General features: G+C 38.5%; 1 protein-coding gene across 1 annotated transcript; it reads right to left on the bottom strand.

The window, feature by feature from the left end:
• Nucleotides 1-4,393: 4,393 nt before the first annotated feature.
• LOC129747567 (titin-like) lies at nt 4,394-5,077 on the bottom strand. Its single transcript, XM_055741847.1, has 2 exons — nt 5,032-5,077; nt 4,394-4,946 (listed from the first exon to the last, which is right to left on the bottom strand). Exons 1-2 carry the CDS (start codon nt 5,035-5,037, stop codon nt 4,395-4,397), a joined length of 558 nt encoding a protein of 185 aa, XP_055597822.1. The 5' UTR covers nt 5,038-5,077; the 3' UTR covers nt 4,394.
• Nucleotides 5,078-25,947: the final 20,870 nt, after the last annotated feature.

Genomic DNA, 25,947 nt, shown 5'->3' with positions numbered 1-25,947 from the left:
GGTTTTTCCGATGTAGCTTTAATGTCGGCTCTTCAATGTGATTGAGGACCTCGTGTATTTGTCCAACACGAAGATCAGACCACCCAACCTGGGTTCGGTCGATTCGATAATTTTTCCGGCTGTGCCCGACAGTAATTGGCGCTATCGTGGTTTCAGCCTCTCGACACTCGGATTATCGCGACGGGTAAAGACGTTCCGTTTAACCGCGCGAGACACTTTTGAAAGTTTACTTTCTGCCCTGCAGCTTAGATTTTTTTGGGTGTTGGCTGCCTCGAGTTCTCGATCCAAGTGGAAGAGGTAGTTGCTCAACGCTATTTTCCCTCCTCCTGGATTTTCCTCCCGACTCGTCTAAATTGCTTGGACTCCTGGAGTTTTCAGGGGTGTGTTTTGTAAGTGTTGTGTTGTAGAAGGCAGTTAACAATTCCTGTTCAGTGTATTGTGTATTTTTTTTAATTGTGCCGTTCGCCTGCTCAGTATGTAGCTACTTTTTTTTCGAACTTTCACTTTTTTTTATTTATTTAATTATTTATAGAATTTTTAATTACTGTTTGAATTTGTATATATCAGGTTGTCCCAAAATTGCATAACTTCTGGGAATCTGAGGGCTCACCCTCCAAATGGTAGATTAGGATGTGCAGAACAAACTTTTGTATGGGGCCGACTGAAGAAAATTATGTTTGGAGGTTTCGCAAGCGCTGATTTTAAATAAATTCTGGGTCCAAAAATTTTCATGAAATTTATATATTTTATTTTTTTTTTTAAATTTTTTTCGAGTTAAATACAACATGTAAAACAAGAAAAAAGAATCAAATTTGTATCAAAATGTAAAACAAGCAAGCTATTTCCAAGAAAAAAATTTTTTGGTCCAAAATTTTTGAATTCAACTGACCAAAATGTGTACCAAGCGTAAAATACTTTTGATACCAATGCCATGAAAAGATGCGGATTTTTGTGCACTTAAACTTTGCTGAACAAAACATGTTGTTTATATCATCGTGTGAAGAAATATTCACGGTTTAATGCTTAATAAAGATCACAATTTAGGATATTTTTTATTTAATTTATCAAATTGTCATAATAAATACCTACTTTAAAATCAAAATACTTGCAAAAAAAGACTTGGATGGTTTAAGGAAGTCATCAAAAGGCCATATGCTAAATTTGAGCGGAATAGGACAACAGGAAGGGGTTGCACTGAATCTCAAGTGTGAAGGGGATCCTGAGACATAGTTTTTTAAAAAAGCATAAAAAACTGGGTTTTCATCATACATTTTTGTCTTTACCAATCGATTGCTTTATTATGTTGATTTTATTAAAATTTCGATTAAGACTAACATTTCACCTGAAGACTGCAACTCGATTGGACTTAAACAAAAAAGTTATGACTGTTCCAAGATTGTATTTTTGTGGCAAATTGTCGTTCAACACACAATGAGTACATTTTACTCATTGCGTTTTAGAGGACAATTTCTAACCACAATACAATCTTTGAACAGCCATAACTTTTTTTATTTTAAGTCCAATCGAGTTGCAGTCTTCAGGTGGAATGTTAGTCTTAATTGAAATTTTAATAAAATCTACATAATCAAGAAATCGATTGGTAAAGACAAAAATGTATGATGAAAAACCAGTTTTTCATGCTTCTTTAGAACACTATGTCTTAGAATCCCTTTCACACTTGAGATTCAGTGCAACCCCTTCCTGTTGTCCGATTCCGCTCAAATTTGGCATATGGCCTTCTGATGACTTCCTTAAACCATCCAAGTCTTTTTTTGCAAGTATTTTGATTTTAAAGTAGGCATTTATTAAGACAAATTTGATAAATTAAATTAAAAATATCCTAAACTGTGATTTTTATAAACAACATGATGATACAAACAACATGTTTTGTTCAGCAAAGTTTAAGTGCACAAAAATCCGCATCTTTTGATGGCATTGGTATCAAAAATATTTTACGCTTGGTACACATTTTGGTCAGTTGAATTCAAAATTTTTGGACCGAAAAATTTTTTTTTCTTGGAAATAGCTTGCTTGTTTTACATTTTGATACAAGTTTGGTTCTTTTTTCATTTTTTACGTATAGTATTTAACTCGGAAAAAATTAAAAAAATATAAAATATTTAAATTTCATGAAAATTTTTGGACCCAGAATTTATTTAAAATCAAATCTTTTGAAAGTGGACTTTTTTCAAAGATCGCGCTTGCGGAACCTCCAAACATATTTTTTTTCAGTCGGCCCCATACAAAAGTTTGTTCTGCACATCCTAATCTACCATTTTGAGGGTGAGCCCCCAGATTTCCAGAAGTTATGCAATTTTGGGACACCCTAATATATATGCTCCTTAAAACTACCCTATACTCAGTTCCCTAGGTGCACCTTTGCTAGCGTGGCCGTAACATAGTAGACTGAGTCGATTTGGGGTCATTTTGGAATTTCTCAAACCCTGGGGTCTTAAAAGCTTCGTCTATGTTTAAAACTCATCCATGATTTTTTGCAAAATTTTTAAGTAACGTTTACATGAGTAAATTTGAACTTCTATGTTTTTATGGGAAAACTGAATATTATGTACTGAAAAATCAACATCATTTTTGTGTCGTCTGTGGAACCGAGCCATCTGATGGTTTTTGTGCCAATTTATAAATTTCCTCAAGGAAATTGTCCGCTGAACAACTTTGTCGAAGATCGTAAATTAGTATCTTATTAAACAAAAAAGTTATTAGCTATTTAACAGGGGTATGTCTTTTCGCATAGATTAACAATAAATTCAATTGACATCACTTCTTGAGCCTCGCGAAGTGTTTAATAAAAAGTAGTCACGCAATACCTCGCTAGGCACTCTGCAGGGATGTCAATTGAATTTTTTGTTTATCAGTGCGAAAAGACATACCCCTGTGTAACAGCTAATAACTTTTTTTTCCTAATAAGATACGAAGTTACGGTCTTCGACAAAGTTGTGCAACGAAAAATTTCCTTGAGAAAATTTATAAATTGGCACAAAAACTATCAGCTAGCTCGGTTCCACAGACGAAACAAAACTGATGTTGATTTTTCATACAAAATATTCAATTTTCCCATACAAACATAAAAGTTCAAATTTACTCATGTAAACGTTACTTAAAATTTTTGCTAAAAATCATGGATGAGTTTTAGACCAAGACGAAGCTTTTAAGACCCCAGGGTTTGAGAAATTCCAAAATGACCCCAAATCGACTCGGTCTAGTAACATAGTGAACGGTCACATTCCACATCCATTTCTTCAAACGACTGTATGCTTGAGTATATTAGCCAATATTTAGGAACGCTTCCCCCTACTTGGAAGCATTATTTCCGGTCATTTTTTATAAGGAGCGTATTCCAAAAAAAATACAACACCTTGCGTTGTGAATGACTTTCGAATGTATGGAAGGAAATTGATGAAATATTCAGTAACTGCACCATTCCAGATCCAACCAAAACATACAATCCACTTTGTGGAAGAGTTATTCAGGGAAAAAATTTGCATTTGGAGGCAAACTTCTGTGAATATTTAGCCATTTATTGTGTCAATAGTCATGTGACACGGACTGATCTGCAGCTTTCACAGATCGTCTGCAACCTCAAGTGCTAGACATCAGATTTTTTATTTTTCTTTTTCTTATTCATCTCCGGAACAACCAGGCGAGACATGTTAACGAAAAGTTCTGAGTGGAAAACTACCAGATGCCCGTTAAAGAGTTTTTTTTTCTGTTCACTACGTTATTTTTCAAAATACCTTCCCGCTATCGGTTCAAATATTTAAGCACGGTTTAACCACCGTGATTTAATTATTTCTGCGAAAGGCAGGTTTTTTTCTTGCTGAAATGAAGGCAGGCATGTTTATAAGGCAGATATATGAACTATTAAAAAAAATTCAAATCACTTTTCCAATCAAGATTTTTGATTTGCGCTGGATAAACCCTCTAATATTCCATACCTTCATTGAAATCCATCATCTTCACTTCATATATAGTAGAATTTGAATGAATTAGCACACTTTAGAATCCACTAAGACTCCCTCAACGATTTACTTATTAGGCTGTTTCTGCAACTAGTATTTTCCTGAATTTTTCGTGCTCCTGCCCAAAAAATTTACCTTCTTTATTGTACGATATTTCAAAAACCACTTGACAGAACGTCGCAAAAATTTCCACATTTAAAAATTACACTAGTAGGTAGCTTCACAGAAAATTCAATTTTCATCCATGTATGCTGAAGTTATTAACAAAACAAAGTGTAAATTTTTTCGAACATACTTCTCAACTTGCGAAAAACCCTTATTGCATCTTCTTACTAAACAACACGGACGTAAGCACGAATGAAAAACCTTGTGTGCTATTTACAAAACAAAATGAAATTTATTTCGATCTTCAACAGCTTAGAACAATCCCCAGCCCTTCTTCTCGTGATGATGTTCCTTGACCTTGATGGTCACCGGAACATGCTTCTCGACGTAAACTGGCTTCTGGATGTAGACCGGGACGGGTTTCTCGACATGAACTGCGTACGGTTTTGGCACTTCGACGTACTCCTTGTGGACAACTGGCACTTTGACCTCGACTGGATATGGAACTGGACGATCGACGTGGTATGGAACCTTCTTTTCGACGACATACGGGATCTTCTTCTCAACGATCACTGGGACCTTCTTCTCGACCTCGACCGGGTAGGGAACCTTCACTGGAACGGCGACATGCTTCTCGACCTCCACTGGATATGGAACTGGGACTTTCTTGGTGATCGTTGTCACCTTCTTGACTTCCTTGTGACCCAGATGATCGAAGTGATGATGGTTGTAGTTGTCCAATTCCAGACCATGATGGTTTTCGTACGATCCCAATTCCCACAGGCCACGTTTGTCCTTCTTGGCGGATTCGTCAACTGCGGCTGCTGATGCAATGGCCAGGGCCATGGACAACACTACGAACACCTGTCGATGGAAGTTATCACACTGATTGGTTAAACAACAACTTCGATAGGTGCTCAGCTTGGCTTGACTTGGCTGTTAAACTTACCTTCATGATTGAATGCTCCGGTTGGATTGGTCTCAACAGATGAACTGTTAACAAGCGAATGATAACTCTACTCGATCAAGAGGTGTCTTTTATATGGTTCTTCTTCGCATTTCACGGCCAAAGCGTCAATCAAAATGAAGCATTGCGGCGAATCTTCGGTTGTCGGTGGTATTGAACAGGTTATGAATTTTTCATTTCGGATCTCAAATTAGTCCATTGAAATCTATATTTAGATACGTTTGGTTAAAATATTTTTCTACTGGAAGAAAATAATTCAATTGATTTTGTGCGAAAATCCGGTTTTCCTTTTTTAGTAGATTTATTGTGTTGTTTTTGATCGTTACTTAAAACACACATAATCACATCTAACTGGTATGAAAAGTATCTGCCGAACCATAAAACAAATTTTATTCAATTAGCTTTGAGTTTGTCAATCGTGCCGTCACCCGTAAATGGCTCCATTTTCGAAAGACTTCCCTCGATGCGGAGCTCAATTCCAACGTCACCAGAAAATTTCCCATTAACGACAGTTACCATTCATGCACGGAAAGGCGTGGAAATATCATTTTCATAAAATTATACAGCTTAATTCCGTGACCTGCCAGCCAGCAGCCGCTGAGAGTGCCACCCGCTACATGCTCATCTCATAACCACAACTTATCCATATGCTTCCAGTTCGCCCAACTCCCGAATAGAAGCCAGGGCATTGAGCAACGAAGTAACCAAATGAGCTCAAACTTCCCCCTGCTCCCCAAACCGGAAGTCATACGAAGTATTACTTTCTTGGACTGAATGTGGGGAGGAGGGGAGGGCTTCGAATGACGACATGAGCTGAGCATCGTCGTGACTAAACGACAAAATTCCATCACCCACACAAACTCTAGAGAGAGCAACCGACAACTAGCCGCAGTAAACTCTCAACTGAAATGAAAATTTATGATTATGACACTGCACTGTTACAACATACATTGAGGGGAACTTCCGCCACAGGAAGAACCAAAGAGAACAAGTCGAAGAAGCAATTTGGCAAAAGCTTTCGTTCGCAGTACAATACAAAGGTACCGTAAAATTCCTACGTGATTCGTTTCGTGGGGGAGGTGAAAAAAGCCTCAATTGTGTCCTTGTGTCTTCCCCGGTTTTGAAAGCTTGCGCGCCAAACTTCAACACAAGTGCTCCATGTAGCAGTCATTAATAACATCCCAACTGGCGGCGACGTTTTGGCTGGAATCGCTGGAATAGTCATTCTGGGACAATGATTCACCAACAGCATCGAAGGAGGTGATGAAATTTTTCCAAACGAATCGACTAAGCAAAACAAAACGGATGAAAAATAAACAGTCGGCCTGCTTCGGTGAGGTTCGAAAGCGAGGAAGTGTTCATGACCGATGAACTCGGACAGTTTTCCGAAGGGGAATTATCCGTTCATCTGGAGTGGAATGGGGCAGTTAGCGGAGCTTTTTGGGGGGTTGGAGTTTGTATGCCAGTTGGCGAAGCGAGTCGGCAAGAAGGCGTGAAGTTTGTTTACGTGGTTCAGTATGGTGCGAGCAGCCGCGGTGATTGCTTCTTACTACAAAATCTGTGTTATGTTTTTTGGGCTGTTTTACGATTCCGGTGTTGATGCTCGAACTTTCAGCCTTTCAACTCTTCAAATGTTTACACATAAAATGTACTCATTTCAATGAGAAATTTTATCCTTAGTTTTGCCGTTTTTGATAGATTTACAATGATCAAAATTTCCTGCTTTGAACGTATTGCTCCTGTTTTGGTACTAGAGTTATACCCTTTATTGGATCTAAAATGCCGGTAAAAAGTTAGATTTTTCAAAAAAAAAAAACATCCAAAAACTAATTAAATATATTTTCTTGAATAAAAAACACCATGAACTTATATTAGGGATTTTTAACGATACAAATAAAAAACTTTTTTTTTTTAAATATGTCTTTATTTGTATCAATTCATCATTACATTTATATTACATTATAACATTAAATTAGGTGTTCAGCTCAATAATAAACTTTTCAGAGCCCTATAGTTAACTAGATAATAAAAATTTATTTATAAGATTTAAATTTGCTGAGCGCAATCAAGTATTTAATGTAGGAGAATATCCTGTAACGGCAAAAATATTTTAAACTTAAAACTAAACACTATCCTAAAATAAAACTAATTATAAAGAGAACGAGTCTCTGCGATGGAAGACTGCATCGATTTGCCTCTGAAGTTGGAGATGATGTTGTTGGCCATCTCTTCGATAGATTCAATGTCCACAATACGATGAAGATCGTCGGTGCTGTGCCAAGGTGGAAGCCGCAAAATCATTTTCAGGACCTTGTTCTGAATCCTCTGGATGGCTTTCTTCCTCGTCGCGCAGCAGCTGGACCAAATCGGAACTGCATACATTATCGCTGGTCGAAACACTTGCTTATAAATAAGCATCTTATTCTTCAGGCACAGTCGGGATTTCCTGTTGATGAGAGAATAGAGAGATTTAGTATATTTATTACATTTAGATTGAATATCTTCAATGTGATTTTTAAAAGTAAGATTCCGATCAAGTGTAAGTCCCAAGTACTTCACGTGATCAGATCATTCTAATGAAACCCCATTAAAAGTTATGGAATGATTTTCATTAGGTTTTAAAAATTGAGCTCTTGGCTTATGTGGAAATAAAATAAGTTGAGTTTTGGAAGCGTTAGGAGAAATTTTCCACATTTTCAAGTAATTCAAAAAGGAATTTAAATTTTGTTGCAATCTACTGCGAACCACCCGTAAATTTCGACCTTTGGCTGAAAGCAAAGTATCATCAGCAAATAATCTTCTACCTTTTCCTTCTGGTACATCAGGAAGATCCGAAGTTATAATATTGTATAAAATTGGCCCAAGTATACTACCCTGAGGGACACCAGCTATAATGAGTGTCCTTTCAGAGCATGAATTTTGATAGATTACTTGTAAGGTTCGGCTAGTCAAATAATTTTGTATAATTTTGGTGAGATATACGGGAAAATCAAATCGAGCTAATTCAGCTACTTAACCTTTGTGCCAAACACTGTCAAATGCTTTTTCAATATCAAGAAGAGCAACACCAGTTGAACAACCTTCAGATTTGTTAGCGTTAATCATATTAGTTACACTCAAAAGTTTAGGTGTAGTAGAATGCTCATGACAAAAACCAAATTGTTCATCAGGGAAAACTGAATTCTGATTAATGTGGATCATCGTTGGAGAGCACGTGGGTACTGCCCACAAAATTTAGAGATCGGCAGTTCCATGTTCCAAGTTTCCAATCGCTAGTCCCTTTTCGTCGCGTGGGTCTTTGCCGATTTCCATCCGAAATTTGTTGCTCGTTGTTCGTTGCTTGTGTTTTTTTTGCAGTCACGGGCTCGCAAGGCCCGCAGCTAACCCCACTATCTCGCAGGAGGACCGTCGTGATGTTGCTGTTTTGGGTCCCGAACACCACCAGGACGTTGTTGCACTCCGCACGCCGCCCCTGACATGGAGAACAGACGATGTGGATCATCATTCTATTCAAAATAACTCTCTCAAGTAGTTTACTTAAAGAAGGAAGCAAACTAATTGGTCGATAACTTGAAGGCTCTGAAGCACTTTTTCCAGGTTTCAAAATTGGAGTTACTTTGGCATTCTTCCATTTATTGGGAAAATAAGCCAAGTGAAAACATTTATTGAAGATTTTAACTAAAAAATTCAAAGTGCTTTCAGGCAACTTTTTAATAAGAATATAGAAAATCCCATCTTCCCCCGGAGCTTTCATATTTCTAAATTTTTTGAAAATCAAATTAAGTTCATCAATATTTGTCTCACAGGAACTTTCAAATACATTTTGCTTAGAAAAAATATCATTAAATTCAAGGGAAATTTGAGCATCAATTGGACTAACGACGTTTAAATTAAAATCATGAGCAGACTCAAACTGTTGGGCTATTTTTTTTAGCTTTTTCTGCGTTAGTTAAAAGAAGTTTATCCCCATCTTTCAAAGTAGGAATTGGCTTCTGGGGCTTTTTTAGAATTTTAGTTAATTTCCAAAACGGCTTTGAGTAGGGTTTTATGTCCTCTACTGCTTTAGCAAAATTTTCATTACGGATGAAATTTAAACGACGTTTGATCTCTTTTTGAAGGTCGCAATAAATAAATTTCAAATAAGGATCCCTAGTACGTTGATATTGGCGTCGACGAATGTTTTTCAGTCGTATCAAAAACTGAAGATCGTCATCGATCAAAGGTTGATTAAATTTATGTTTAACTTTAGGTATTGAAGCGGCTTTAGCATTGACTATTGAAGTTGTCAAATTTTCTACAGCCAAATCAATATCTTCAATTGAATTCAGTGGAACGTTTACATCTAAATTACGTTCAATAAAATTCCTATATCGCTCCCAGTCAGCTTTTTGAAAGTTGAAAGTTGATTTTAAAGGGTTTTCAATGGGACTTTGGGATAAAGAAAAAGTTACTGGAAGGTGGTCTGAATCGAGGTCCGCATGAGAAACTAATTGACTACAATGTTCGCCTAAATCCGTTAGAACCAAATCAATTGTGGAAGGATTTCTAATCGAAGAGAAACAAGTATGCCCATTAGGATATTCAACAGTATAATAACCTGCAGAGCAGTCATTAAATAAAATATTCCCATTTGAATTTGATGCAATATTATTCCAAGATCGGTGTTTTGCATTAAAGTCACCAATAATAAAAAATTTAGATTTGTTTCTGGTGAGTTTATGTAAATTTCCCTTTAAAAATTTTTTCTGTTCACCGCTACATTGAAAAGGCAAATATGCGGCAATAATTATAATTTTACCCATAGACGTTTCTAATTCAATTCCAATTGTTTCTAAGACTTTTGTATTGAAAGAAGGAAGAAGTCTAAATTTGAGACGACTATATTTTTTTTTATTTTTTTTTAATTCGTTATTTGAGACGACTATTGATGACAATAGTGATGGCAGTGATAACAGCAATATGTATGTTTTGAATTTTCAAAAATAAAAAGAATTCATCTTGGTTAGCCAGCAAAGATCTGGCGTTCCAATTCATAATATTTAAACATCTATTTGGATCCATAAGGGAATCGTAAAGTCATAATAATTTTGTTAGCATAATTTAAAGAAGTTTGGAAAACTTCAAACAATGAATTTGCTTTCAACATAAGTTGCATCATTTCCATCAAATTTTGATGCAAAAATTTTAACTTTTCCTCAGTAATCGCACCCAAATCAACAAAATTGTTAGGATCAGAGAATAAAGGAGAAGAGCAGGTATTTTTGTTTCTGGGACTTTCCCAAGCCTTCGCATGAGCGTTGCGACTTGGTTTTTTCTCATTAGTTTTACCGAAACGGGCAACCCATTTTCAACCACCTCTGAGAATGTTAAACAACGAGCCTGTGGCGCTGAATCAGCACAGGTAACATTAAAATCACTTCGAGCGTTACCAAGACGTGATTTTAAAGTAGGACAAGGCTGATCGCAAACAGGCAGGTTGTTTGCCGGCCTGACGTGTGAGGATGAAAAAGAAGAAGGAAGAGAAGATAATTTTCTGACAACTTTTGGAATTTTTCCGGGAAGCAATAATTTTTGCCCTAACGGGACAGTCTATGGAATTGGAGGAATGATGACCTGCGCAATTCGCACACTAGAAGAATTCTATTTGTGATTTATCACCTCCAAAAAAGCATTTAGATCTTTCATGAACGAATGAGCCGCAAAGCATGCATCTGGCATTCATTCTACAATTTTTAGTGCCGTGACAAAAAGCTTGACAACGACTACATTGCGTAATATTTTGTAGAACAACAAGGTTTATCAAGGTTTGGAAATCTTTAAAAAAAAATCTTATTAAATGAAATTTTAATATACCATTCATCGGGGAGATCATCCATTTTGAAAAGTGGGATGATCTCCAAAGGAGATTTTCGTTAGACGGGGATGAGGAAATAAAAAAACAGTGATTTCATTCGAACATAAAAATATAAGGCTAAATCTAATTAAATTTCCTATTAAATGGTGGGTTTAAAATGCTTCCGGTGATAGGTTGAACAAGGATTCAAGGGAAAATATTTCAATTTTCTCTTAATACAAACCTCATAACTACAAGTTTTTTAATAATATGATAATGATATACACTGATAATAATCCCAATTCAATCTTTAAAAAGACTCACAACACTTCCACAACTCACATGGCCAAACATGGGTGAAATTCGATCAATATAATGATGAATCCAAAGCTTTCAAAATTTCGAAAAGTCAAACGACTCATTTCGATTTATATCTAATGTGAATCAACTAGAAGGGGAGAGTGGGGTTACGTGGGCCATGGGGAAACGTAGTCCGCTCTGAATAACTTGGTAAGCATATTTTTCTATATGTTGTTGACTTCAATACGCATCATCTACTTGTTTTATATATCAAGCATAATAAATAAAAAAAAATAAAACTTACATAATTAAAAAACCACCCGCTTATTGCATCGATGGGGAACCTAAAGATCATAACAAAAATATGCTCATAGGCTTATGATCTTAGTTTTGTCATGTTTTTTTTTCGTGGAAAAAGATTTTTTGAAGAAACATCAATAAGTCATACAATTGCCAGCAATTTGCAAATCACAGCTTGTGGGGAATCATAGGCCAGATTTCGTGGGCTATCTTGGTCCACCTATATTTCTATGTTTATATACACATTCAGATCTTAAAAAACGTTTTTCCGAATTGTAAAGTTTTTGTTGAAATGAGTAATTCAACGCAGGTTTCAGTGGTGGAATAGAGTTATCTTTATTCAGTTTCGTCAGTGAGGTCATTAGAATACAAACATATTAATTAGCGATAGCTAATTGTCACTTCCACATCTTATATTCCCTAACCGGGAAAGTACTCATTTCTTAATGAGTACTTTGATATTCTTACCCAGAATATCTGGCAACACTGTTGTGTTACCACAAACCTAAGTTGAGTTGTTTGGCTTCACAGTGTGATGATGTAAACATTTGTACCGTGTTTACCATCATCAGCTGTCATCATCAATCATCACCGCTATTGTTTCAATTGCGAATTGACTCAAAGCATGCGGAACCAAAACAAAATGTTTTGGTTTCGCCGACGGAGCGGCATCGAAAACCGTAAGTATCAACACCTCCCCTCAATTCGCAGATTGAGAATGCTGAACAGCTTCGCGTGCCTCGCCCTTGGTAACGCCTTCGTGAACGCATCAGCTGGCTGATCCTCAGTGGAGATGTGTCGCAAAGAAAGCTGACCGCTTCTTATGATCTCTCTGATGAACGCGTACTTGGCATCCAAGTGTTTCATCCTCTGATGGGTCCTCGCCTCCTGCAGGTACTGGATGCATGGGATGTTGTCCTCCATCAATGTGAAAGGAGTGCTAACCACACCCAATTCATCCAAAAAGTTTGTTAGCCACAAACCTTCCTTCACCGCATGGCACAGCGCTCCAATCTCAGCTTCGGTCGATGAGAGACTGACCGTCTGCTGACGTTTCGTTGACCACGAAATCAAATTCCCGAAGATCATGTATGCATAGCCCGATACAGATCTTCGATCATCGGAATCGTTAGCGAAATCTGCGTCTGCATATCCGATGAGTATTTCCGGTTTCGCGTTTCTGCGGTATACCAACGCCGTATCGGTCGTACCTCAAAGGTATCGCAGAACACGCTTCAGGCCTTGCCAGTGCCTATCCGCCGGACTGGCCTGGTATTTGCTCAGTGCGCTAACCGCAGCACAGATATCTGGTCTCGAAGATGTCGCCAGATATTGTAGACAACCGATCAATTCTTTGAATGGTTGATCGGTGATAACCTCACCATCGTTCAGCTTCGTCCAGCGAACGTTTGTGTCAAGCGGTGTGCTTACGGGTTTACAGTCGGCCATAACGAATCGTTGCAGAACCTTCTCGACGTATCCTGATTGCGAAATCTCGATTACGCTATTCGGAAAGTTTCGCTTGATGGTCATCCCCAGGAGATCCTTCATCTGAAATAGCCTTCCAAGCTCGGTCTTGATCCAGATAACCTCTGAAACGTCTTTTCCGGCAATCAGGATGTCATCCACGTACAGGATGAGGATGAGTCCTCGCTTGCAGGATCGGTAAACGCAGCTGTCACTCTTCAACGGATAGAAACCAAGCTTTCTAATCTCGTCGTCGAATCGCTGGTTCCAAGCACGACCCGCTTGCTTCAAGCCGTACAGGCTTTTCTGTAATCGAACGACCTTCGATTTGCCGACGTCATCGTTTGGCAACTGCATGAAGATAACCTCTTCTAAATTTCCATTAAGGAATGCAGTTTTGACGTCCATTTGATGAACGACCATGTCGTCTACGTTCGCCAACGCCAAGACGGTCCGAACGCTCTCCATCTTGGCTACCCGTGCATAGGTTTCCCCGTAGTCCAATCCTGGTCTTTGGGAACACCCTTTCGCGACCAATCGAGCCTTGTAGCGACCATCGTCCTTCACGGTGAACACCCGATTGGACATGATGGGTTTCCTGTGACCCGGGGGCAAGCTAACCGCTTCCCAAGTATTGTTCTCCTTCAGGGCTATCATCTCCTCGTCGATGGCGATCTTCCCGGAATCCCAATCGTCTCGGCGCTTCAGCTCAGTGATGTTCTGAGGTAGCTCCTCATCAACAACAGCGGCTACGTTAGCCACGTAGCGTTGGGTAGTCCCTCTTGTTCGCTGACTTCGTCTCAGGGCCGGTTCAGGGTTGACGGAATCTTGATCATCATCGTCATCTTCGTCATCGCTACTCTCGCAGTCGCTTTCGTCTTGCGCCATGCGCTGACCTGCACCGGAATCGATGATTCGTTGATTCCGGTGGCTGATAACCTCAGCACGCGAACGAACAGAGTTTCTTTGTTGCTTTTTGGTAACCCCAGAAAAGCATCCTCTTGTAGCTATCTTCGCGTTTCGGTTCGAAGTCTTCATATCGCGATGACTTCGAGCATCTGCACTTTTGGCAGGAATCGGCAGCAAGAATTGGTTGACTCCGATAGCGACTAACCGTCGCTGAAACCACCTCCTTAGAAGCACCCGAAACATTAACCATCCGCCGAAAACAAGCTTGCGCATGCTAACCGCAGCGCAGCTACTAAACACGAGAATAATCGTCTCGACTTGCAGCTTCATAGCTTTTCGCTCCGTTGCTTTAACGCTTCGAGCGCTCCATAAAACCGGAGGGCAACGTTCAGCTGCATGCGACCCATCTGGATCGAATGTAGTGGTGAAGTATTTGGCAACTAACCGTCGCCCAAAACATCTCCGCCAAAGCCACAGAAATATCCTTCTGTAAGCTGGAATAAGCTCACGCGTACTGATCGCAGCGTAGCTCCACATCACGAGAGTAACCCTCTCGAACAGTTTCCTACAATCTCCGATCCGGGCTAATCCTCCATCTGGAGCATTCGGACCTGACCAATCCTGGTTACAGATCCCGAGAGTCCTCCTCCCGGCCGTTGGAAATGAAACCATGCTGCTAACCGCAGCGTGGTTCGTGTCGGCATCGAGAGTGACCCTCTTGGAACCCGACTTCCCGCCCACGAACTCCAGTGGCACCTTCTGGCTGACCTGAAGCATCTCGTGGCCTCTGCGTTGACGATCCTCTGCGCTGGTGGTCCTCTGCGCATGGGTCAGCTCATAGCTGCTGACCATAGCGCACAACAAAAGCACGTGAGTAACCCTCTCGGCTATCAGCATCACCCCATATATCCTGGGTGGACCTCCTGACCATTGCGCTGCCCGGTTGCGGATCCAGGGGCTGCTCCCGGCCGTCGGACGTGAGCTCAAGCATGCTAACCGCAGCGTGGCTCGTGACGGCATCGAGAGTAACCCTCTCGGTCCACGAACCTCCCCGGACTTGACCTCTGGTGGAACCTCCGTGCTGGCCTGGGACATCTCGCTGGCTCGTGTCTGCGCTGGCGGACTTCCGACAGCTTGCTGGCCCTCTGCGATGGTCCTCTGGCTCCTGGCTGGCTCCTCGACCCTGGCTGGTTCTTCTGCGCTGGCTGCTGAAGCACTTGCTAACCGCAAGTCTGGTAAACTTGAGAGTTTTCTCATGCAAAAGGACAAGTTTTTAAAAATATTTCGTGCATCCGATATAAGGAATTTCGCCGAAATGTTCGATCATACACCACTCTTTTTTATTTCCTCATCTGCAATAACTGAAAAATAACTAAATGAATTTTGGAATTTTAGTTTTGGGTTAATTCATAAACTTTGCACGTTACCTAGTCAATTTAGAGTGGTGGCACACGATTCCCCTTAATTTTTCAATTTTAGGAAGAGATTAAAAACCGTTATTTATGTTTGTTACTTTCATTTATCGGTCTCATCGGTGAAAAGTGATGTTTTTTTTAGTAGGGACATCTTAAGATTATGAAATTTAATTTGGTCCAAAAAATTAATATGTTCTTCACACTTAAGCGTAGTAGTAGTCAAAGTCAGTGTTTGCATGGACAAAATGAAGTACGCACACTTAATTACCTTATCAGATCGCTATTTTTCTGAATAGAAAATTGTTCATCTTGTAAGTCGAAAGGATTTAAGTTCCTGCAAACAACATCAAAACTAATGCTACTCTTATGCGTCTCTTTATAAATTTTGCTGCATTTTTTTACTTCTGTCTTCAACCTGTAACTGGTAGACGGTAGGTAACTCATATCAATTTTTATATTATTTTCAGCTTAAATACCTTTGAAATTGCTAGGATAGAAGACACAGTACTTTGGTTTTTCAATTTTGTCAATTTTTTTTTTATACTTAATGATGAAGGTGTCTCGGAATGACGAGGTATCGTTCAACTTTTCGCTTCTGTATCGGACTGAACGATTCAGGTACTATTCATCAATATCAAGAGCTCGCTGACGGATGTTTTTAGGTGATGAAATAATCCACCCAGTAGGGTTGATTGGTCTTTTAATGCGTTTCGTCCATAAATCATATTGATTTCAGTTGAAAAAATTGAGTCAGAAAAAACTTCAGAGGTCGCAGATATCATTATAAGGTTGGTTAGATTTCACTGCTACTTTTGAACGAAAACAGGAATAGTACAAGTATCTATCCACTCACTTTTTGCATAATTCATCCAGTATGAAGGTGATGGTGATTGTTTTCCGTCAAGCTGGCTAGCCGACATGACTGATTCAGTCTGTTGCCAACCATCCTTCAACACCTCCACCGGAACTGGCTCCAATCACATGTCCCATGTGTCCTAACAAAAAAAATGTCCAACCGAACCTGAGAAGTGCCGTCATCGGAATGGACGAAGTGGCACCAAAACAACGACAAAAAACAGTCCAAATGGGTATCCATCCAATATGGAGACACCGAGCCAGAAATGATGGATGGATTATGACTTTCTCCATTCAATTGGACTTCTTTTCATTTGCCAGATTTTCGGTTGATACGTGTGCAATTTTTCCCCGGTTGTCACATACGAGTAGGTTATGTCCAGGCCGTCATCATCATCCATCCAATCTGTGTGCCCAATCCAACGACGATGCCACAAATGAAGAGCGAAAAGTGCTCTTCTCTCAAGAGGATTCCAGACTGATAAACCAACGAGGACGACAATAACAGCAACGAAAAAAAAAGAAGTTCAACACGTGCCACGGGTGACCAAAAATGTTTGGTCCACTCAATCCCCATGAATGGGAAACTTTTTTTTTTTTGCTTCGGCCTCTGTCTGGTTTGACATTAAAGTGAGGGCAAGTAAATCAATTGCGATTAAGAGTGTAACCATTCCACGACCGGGAAAAGTTCTCCGGTTACTTTGATGTGTCATCAAATTTGTCAAAGTGGATTTGTCAAATCGATGATATCCGGAAAGCCGACGGTTGACAAGAGCCGCAAAAAAGAGCCTACTGCGATTCAAAAGGCTAAATCGATATTGAAATTTGGCTGCTGAGCGGTTCCTCGACTGAATTGATTTTCCTACACGCTGTGGGAGATTTCAGCAATTTCCATCAATTTCTCCCCATTAAGATGGGTGGATTCTGGGATACCAGTTCAGAGTTTTAGGTCATGGCAAACGGAGCCAATTTTTATTACAAATCAATGTTTGTGGATCCCAAGGAAAAGGGAAAACCATCCTCGAAAGCATAAATATTCATCAGATCGATGACGACGATATGGTAGGAAACGACGTGGTACGGTATGTTACTTTCGTGTGTCCCCAGTTCACATTCCCAGTTCCACTCTCAAAAATGTCTCCCCACGGTGGCCTTGATCCTAGACGGAAGTGAAACCTGGATCAGCAGATAACACTAAGTACGAAAAAACCAAAGCAAAAACATTACCAAATCTTTGGCAAGAAAATCGAAACGGAGAACGAACCCAATAAATAACCTCGGTGAAGCTTTTCCCCGAGATCGAGTATCGAGTCAATCCCTTCATTCCGATTGAGCTGCCGGCTGCCACGAGGCTTCAGATCGGTATCAGATGGGATCCACAAAAATCTTTCCTAAACAACCGAATAGAGAAAAAAGAATCACTCAAAACCAACCGAAATCGAGGAAAATTTCCTTTGGAAAATGGAATTTCTTCTCTCGAAAAAGAAAACTCACCGGGTTACAGAAATCAAAAGCAGCTGGTGTAAGATTCCGGGGATTAATTTATGCTTCTTGTGGGTTTTATCGAATCCCGGGAAGCAGCAGCTCGCCTCCGGTTGATACCATTTGGATTTGGGATTTCTCTTTCCGTTTGAATGCAAATTAAACATTAGGGCTTTCTCCTTCCGATTGGTTTTGATAGGCTGCAAGAAATACACATTGATCCCAATTAAATTAAGGTTTATGGCGCAAGACCTAAATATTCAGGTTGAAAATATATTTTTGAATTATTCTCCCAACCTCAAAAGCTTAGCTGGAGGAAAACTCAAATTAACAGCAAACCCATTTATCAATTTTTTTAAAGATGGTTTAACTAAACGGATTATGCATATTCACGACCCGATTTTTTTTTCACCAAATAGTGCAAAAGTTTGGTGATATTGAGAGGCTATTTTTCCCTTGTTCTTTAAAAGTGAAATATTTTGCTAGCTATTCCAGAAGTTATCAACGGTCAGAAACAAAGCTGTTTTTTAGGATTTTTACTGCAGCTCGTGGTTTAGAGGACAGCCTTCAAGTCTTCTCAGCCAGAGGACATTAGATCGAATCCCGGTCACGTCAAACAAAGAACACTTTCTGTGCGTTGGTGGTTTAAGCATTTGTAAGATGCTAGGTATCATATCCTCGAAAGATGTAGGGGAGAGTGGGGTAACGTGGGCCATGGGGAAACTTGGGCCACTTTTAATATCTCAGCTAAAAATCTCAATCCAACTGTAATCATCGTCGCTTTTCGTAAGCATGTTTTTCTATATGTTGTTGACTTATGTACGTATCATATGCTTTTTTATTTAACTTGCCTAGAAAAATGTACTTACATAATTAAACAAGCACCCGCAAAATTGGATCCGTGAGAGGCCTGAAGAACATATAAAAAATATGCTCATACGCTTATGATCTTAATTTTTTCATGTTTTTTCACGTGGAACAGGAATTTTTGATGAAACATCAATAAGTCACACAATCGCAATCAATTTGCAAATCATTGCTTGTGGGGAATCATGGGCCACATTTTTTGGGGTATCTTACTTACTTACTTGGGGGGGGGGGGTATCTTGGGCCACCTAAATTTCGGTGTTTTTATACACATTCTGTTACCGTCGAAATGTAACAATGCGTTAAATGTAAGTGTTAATGGACCGATCCCATGTATATAAAATTAAATTAAGCTAGGGTTAGTTATTGTAACAGTTTTTGTAAGGCTGGATGTTTGATGATAGGGGAACCAAGGTTGCGGATCTTCGTTCAGAATGATTTTTTCTCCCCATCCTAGTCACCAATGATTTTACTCCTCAACATAGAAACGATGTTCCCTTTACAAACGACGCTTTTCAGCTTTGAACAACGCATACCTAGTTTGTTTTTCTTCCCCTCTCTAGTGATCAGTTATTTGCTGAGTTACTATCGGTAACCATCAAACAATCATCATTCGCTCTTGATGAAAACATTGCGCGAAGACGGCATCGTATGATTCGGCGCCTTCTCGACTCGCTGACGATCATGCTTCGCCACGAATGCTTCATGGAGCAAAATGATTCAATTCTAGGAACACAAGAGGTGCCCAAAAACAAAATCTGGGCCAATATTGGCTTATTTTCCTCTCAAGTTGTGTCAATTGTATGGGTCTTAGTCGTTATCTCGGGAATTGTCAGCCTAGTAGCATTCTTCCTTAATGGTCTGAGTCTCGGCAAGATTCAACAACATCGTCATCAACTCGCGCCGAATCAATTCGCTAACAAATTGATTCTGATGCGAAGTGAATGATTGCTGGAGTAAACAATGACTGAAAACCTGGAGGAAAAAATCAACAAGGAACCCTAGGCAACAGAAACAGGACGAAAAATCATCGTACATAGTTCACTAAGACGGCGTTCTTCTGTTGCATGTTTTAATTCGTTCGCAAGTAAATGCTTAACAGCGTCGTTATTGTGGTTGCATCGGTAACGATTTGAAATTTTGAAGTAAACGAAGCGATTATCAGTAACCCTGAGGGGAACATAAAATTGTTATTAGCTGTGTTGTCTGTTAGTTTAGGATTTGCGATAGGGTTCTATGTTCGGTTATCATCACGGAAGTGATGTGGGCTGGCTTCCGTGACTCGTGAGTATGATAATCGGACATAGAACTATGTCCATGGTCACCCTAACTGCCAGCATCCCTACCCCGTTTGTGCTATAATGGGCGACATGAGTTTGACAACCAACGAATTTCCGGGGCGAAATCTCGAAACGAAGTGGAGAGTTAGTTGTCGTTCTCGACAAGGAGTCAGTCGGGAGTGGATAGTGATTGAGAGCAGACGTGTGTAAAGAGATCTGCACATCAAAAAAAAGAAAACCGCGTGGTTGTTGGCTTGGAAAAGCCATTTTGTGAAGAACACCCAGTTCCTGAAATTTACCTTCTGAAAGGTTTGCTGAGCAATTCCGGAGAAGAAATCAAGTGGCATATAACCTCTCCGAAACGTGTGGTCCTCCTACAAATTAAAACACTGGACACTTTATTACCGGGAGCCAAACCACGTGGCAACTATCCACTGCATTTCATCAGCTAAATTAATCCGACGACAACATCCATTGGCTCGATTGGATCCCGCTGGCAAAGCTCCGATTGGCCGCAATCAAATCGACTCTGCTGGCACAGGTTCCACTGGAACAAATTCCACTAGCAAAGCTCCGATTGGCTGCAATCCGTTGGCTTGATTGTACCCCGCTGGCAAGCTCCGATTGGCCGCAATCTGTTGGTAAAGCTCCACTGGCAAAGCTCCGATTGGCCGCAATCAAATCGACCCTGCTGGCACAGGTTCCGCTGAAACAAATTCCGCTAGAAAAGCTCCGATTGGCCGCAATTCGTTGACTTGATTGTATCCCGCTGGCAAAGCTCCGATTGGCCGCAATCCGTTGGCTTGGTTTCACCACGCCGTCAAAGCTCCGATTGGCCGCAATCAACTGGCTGGCTTCTATCCCGCTGGCACTGGCTCCACTGGCACTGGTTCCGCTTTTTATGTCAAATGAAGATTTATGAAAAATGTTTTGATTTAAAAAATAAAAAAATTTACCTAATGATACCTTAAAAATGTAGCAAACCTTATCATTTATTTTTTTCTATTTATCTTTTATAATAAAGAAGTTATGAAGTAAAGAATAAAAGTGGCCCGTAATACCCCATTCTTTCCTACGCTTAGAGTTAACAAAAAAAGGAATCTCTAAGAGGAAACATAATGTTTCATTTAGATACTGTATATGGTTGTATTCGATTTTATAATATGGTTGCCAGAATTTTTTCAGTACGTATCCGGGCCGGATTATTTTGGACAATTTGATTTCCAAATGGACGACAAAAAATCCTGACAATATCCGAGCAAATTTTGTCAAAACCCAAAAATCACTCAACAACAATTAAAAAAAAATTAAAATAAAATTTCATGGAAATTAATCGATAGTTTTTAAATCGTAAATATTTAAGGTTTCCAAAAAAACCATTGTATTTATAAAACTTGCTCAAAACATTTTGTTTTGGTAGCATGAATTGACTTAATTCACAATACAATTTGTTTTTTTTTTTTTTTTTCATTTGATTTGCCGAATAACTTGAATAAATCCGCGCATAATCCAGGCATTTTTCAATCGGACCGGGCCGGACAGTTCCCAAATTTTGTTTTTATTTTTAATAATCAGGCAAACCCGGACCGGTTTTATCCAATCTGGCGACCTTATTTTAGAATAATGTTAGTTTTAGGACGTGTTTAGATTTTACGGTTTACACATACCTACTTATTTGACACAGATATTCGATATGGAAAGGGTTCTGAAATCAAGACCCGCAAGAAAGGCTAAATTCAGGCCGTCCATTAAAATTGTATTCATTATTTGGTTTTTCTTTAAAAAATTGTTCATCAAAATCAAATATAATTTATTTACTGTCAAAGTAATTATTATTACAGGACTTTCTTATCCCTTCTTTTCATATTGGACGAAATATGTAAATAGAAAAAAAAACATAAAGTAGAAAAACTAAATTTAAGGAAAAAAAAACTTTTATGAGTCACTTCAAGGCAAAATTTAAACATTGAGTCGCAAAGCCTCCATACACATTTCTAAAAAATTTTGAAATTTGATTGTTTTGTCGGAAAGTTCATGTCGAAACTCAAATGTCTGAAAATGTCTGTGTCCCAAATTTGAAAAAAAAGTCTAGATCAGAGGTCGGAGCCGTAACAACACAACACATTATAAAAAGACCACCGTAGTGCAGAGTTAGTATCAGGAATCAAAATTTAAGATACAAAGTTTTGAGATTTTATAGAAATTAAAAAGATTTTTTTTTCTCGAAAATATAGATTTCAATGTGGCAACCATGATAGCAACACGATTATTGCCTCACCAGCTCACACTCTCTCACATACATTTCTAGTGGAGGAAATCTAACACACACTACCAGCAGTGGAACCGCTGAAACCGCGTAGCTCTCTTGTAACTGTTAAGAGTTGTTTTTGCCAGGCATGCCACACAAATATTTTTTCGTATCTTATGAACTATCATACATGTCTTCAACGAAACCACATTTTTACCATGCCCTCCTCAAAAAAATGAAAATTTCTTGTATCCTCTAATTTGTGACCTGTGGTACAGTTAAAATTGAGCTCTTTTCAGATTAAATTTTCTATTTCGCAACATTTAATAATTCTTTTCACTTGAATTTTATGATTTCATCCAATCGTATTTCAGTTCATGACTCTTGCATGATGTCTTTTGTGCATCATTTAATCATAATTTTATTTCCCTGCTTTGAGTTTGACTCTTCGTAAATATTCTTTTATTCATTATGCATTTTCCATTTTTTTTGGTTTCATTTAACTTCTCAACTAACGTTCGAAACAAGATCTCTCGCAACAATAAAATTTACTGAACTTTGCCATACGCTCATTCAGTTTGTTCGTCATTTCATCTATGATTAATCTTCTCAGCTTATTCACTTCCTTGTTATTTTTTTATTTTTATGACTTCCATTCCGCTCATCTTCTTTTCTTATTTTCTTACCTCCTTATCTTCTCATATGATCATCTTCTCCTCGTCAAGCTTTTTTTTATTCTATTTTTCTTTAATCATCTTTATGATGATAACTTATTGTGTTCTCATCTTCACCACTTATTTTCTGGATCTCATCTTTAAACCAACATCTTCTACTTGTTTCATGTTTTTAGTTTTTAATTTTCAAACCAATTCACAATTCCATCTTCTGCTGTTCTTCCCTTCTCCTATTTATTACATCCTCTCATCGTTCCGTCCTCGAGCTTTCACAAAACGTTCGCACTCACAACGATCTACAAAAAGTTATTTGTTTCGCTGATTTTCCTAAATCGCAATATATAGGCTGCCCTCTTAACTCGCCTTTTTCCTAATACAGCTGTCCATCATCACCCTGTTTTCATTTTTGCGGTTTTCTCAACTCGCAATATATAGGAAGTCCTCTCAACTCGCCTTTTTACTAATACAGCTGTCCTGTCAACACACTGTTTTTATTTCTGCGGTCCTCTCATCTCGCAATATATAGGCTGTCCTCTCAACTTGCCTTTTTCCTAATACAGCTGTCCTCTTGACACGTTGTTTTTATCTTTGCGGTCCTCCCAACTCGCAATCAAAGGCTGTCCTCTCAAATAGCCTTTTTTCACTCAAAGTCATTACAGCTTTTTTGTTCCGAATCAATGAACACTTACATGCTCATCTAGCAACACTGGTCTGCTATGTTCCTCTCTTAAATTCCACGTGTTTTTTTTCTGGTGGGTGATCTCTTCTACGGGCTTGCTTGCTGCTAACAAAAATTAGCTCCTTCACGCAGCACAATATGCTTTATACTAACTTCATTTTTATGCCATTTAAGGAAAATTAGATCCTGTCACGGTCGCCAAATGTGCAAGCTGGTTATCCAGCAGAGATCACCCACCAAGATATTCTTGGCCACTGGACGGCTGTGCGCCTCACTTAGCTGACGGCTGTTTCATTACTGGGGGAGATGCTCGAGCCATCTCAGAGAGAATGTGTGATATACCCATACAATCATTCGTGCGCCACACAATCAGTAATATTTTTTCAGTGGAAAGAAAAAGTGAATTTTTTAAATTGTATTCGAAATATTGTTATAAGAAATCATCATTCTTGACTATTGAATTATTAAAATAAATTTAGACATTTGAATATAAAAATGGAAAATTTGAAAATTTTTGATGGGTAAATAGGCTTTTTCAAATCATCAGGGTGGTTCTTGTAATAATGTTTTATTTTTAAATTTCATATGAAAATTTTTAAAGCAAATGTTTTTCATTGATGTTTTTCGATAAAAAGGACAAATAAGATAACAAACTCTCAACATTTACTAATTTTCAACAATTTTCAGTGGTTGATTTGATTTCATACTATTATTTGAAAATATATTCTTAATTCACTTCTAGTTCTCAGATCTTAAGTCATTAGTTTTTTGCATACTTTTTATTTCGTATTCTAAATGTTTCGCATTTGTCTAATTATCTATTTTTTTTTCAATTTTTTTAGATGATATAAAAATCAAGGGTTTTCTCTGGTAGTTTGGAAAACTGCAAACAAATGTCTGTGGATTTCTGCAATTTTGGCTTTCCCCAGGAATTGTATTTTCTTACTTTTATGAAAACAAAATATAACATCGTATCATGATAAGAATTTTTTTCAGTTGCTTGAAATGCTTAAAATAATGTTTCTACATTTATTTGTTCAAATTGTGCACATATTTTTGATGTTACATTGGTCAAAGTATGAAATGAGTAACAAAATTTTGAAGTTAAGCAGGTGCCATTCCCAAGCTTCCAAAAGTCTCATATCAACTTAAACTCGTGCATCCAAAATTGGAATTTCGCTGAACAAAAGTTCCAAAGGGAATTGGTACCGAATTTTCTCGAATGTGAACATGAAAGTTACAAAAGGTTCCTCAAATAGTATTCTATGGACTTGAAGTTTCAAGAAGTTTCTCAAATAGCTTTTTTTGTGACATGTCAATCGCATCCACACAGTATAAAAGTTACAAATACGGTCTTAAATAGCCTTCTGTGAACTTGAAGCTCCAAGAAGTTCCTCAAATAGCCTTCTGTGAACTTCAAGTTCCAAAAATTTCCTCAAATAGCCTGCTGTGAACTTCAAGTTCCAAGAAGTTTCTCAAATAGCCTTTTTTGAGACAAGTCAATCTCATCCACAAAGTATAAAAGTTACAAATAATGTCTCAAATAGCCTTCTGTGAACTTCAAGTTACAAGAAGTTCGTCAAATAGCCGCCATGTCCGCCATTTCATGAATATGAAATGTGAACAAACATTGTTTGGGCTCGGCCGATGGGGGGGTTCGGATTTCGCGGGATTTCTTCCCGTCTCCAGTCGACGGCATCAACCAACACAGGAATCCGGGGTAAGTCGCCGACTCTTGCTGGCAGAACAGCTGATCACCCGCTTGGGGGGAGATTTTGTTTGCACTTCGGTTTAGGTTTTCTTTCGCACACATCACAATATGATTGGTGATTAATTTGCCACTATCATTTGATCTCGATTTCGGAACTACTATTAAGAAAGTCGCTTGATTGGACTTAATTTAATTAGGCTTTATTGGAGATGAAGTAAAATTCCGTGCTTCTAATTCAAGGTACTGATCTATTCTAACTTATATCTAAAATGGCTTACATACTATTGTGTGAGACTCTCTCGGCGAAAGTTGTTATGCTGCGAGAGAAAACATCTTATACTAGGGTACATACACAAGTAATGGTGTTTGCGAACAAATTGATTAAAGTGTCAAGTGAACATAAAAAGGACACATTACAAACAGAACTCAATTTAAATTTCTGATCGGTTTAGTACCGATCAAACATCACAAAATGGCATAAAATAAATAAATCAATTTTTGGTGCTTGGAAATTGTTGAAATGATATTTTATTTTGAAACTTAAACTCAGAACAACTTAAAGCTAACTCGCAAATGATTGTTTTTGAAATGTGTAGATATTTTGACTTAATAAAATTTCGTCCAACTTTATCTACTTACCACGAATTTATCACGCATAGAAAGTCAGTTGAAGCAATTCATTAATGAAATATCAAGATAAACTCAAGAATTGGTATAATTTTATGCTTAACAGTTATAAACATGGAATTCCAATTTTTTAAATCGATATTATTTTAACCGATGATTGATTTATATGCCGCTTCGTAATATTTCTTAGTAATAATCAACATTCGTATTTGCTGCTGGCCGCTGGCTGCCCTTGCGGGTATTCTAGGAAG

This window comes from Uranotaenia lowii, chromosome 2 (genome assembly GCF_029784155.1).
Source record: "Uranotaenia lowii strain MFRU-FL chromosome 2, ASM2978415v1, whole genome shotgun sequence".
Taxonomy (NCBI): Eukaryota; Metazoa; Arthropoda; class Insecta; order Diptera; family Culicidae; genus Uranotaenia; species Uranotaenia lowii.
This window is presented reverse-complemented; position numbering and strand designations above follow the sequence as displayed.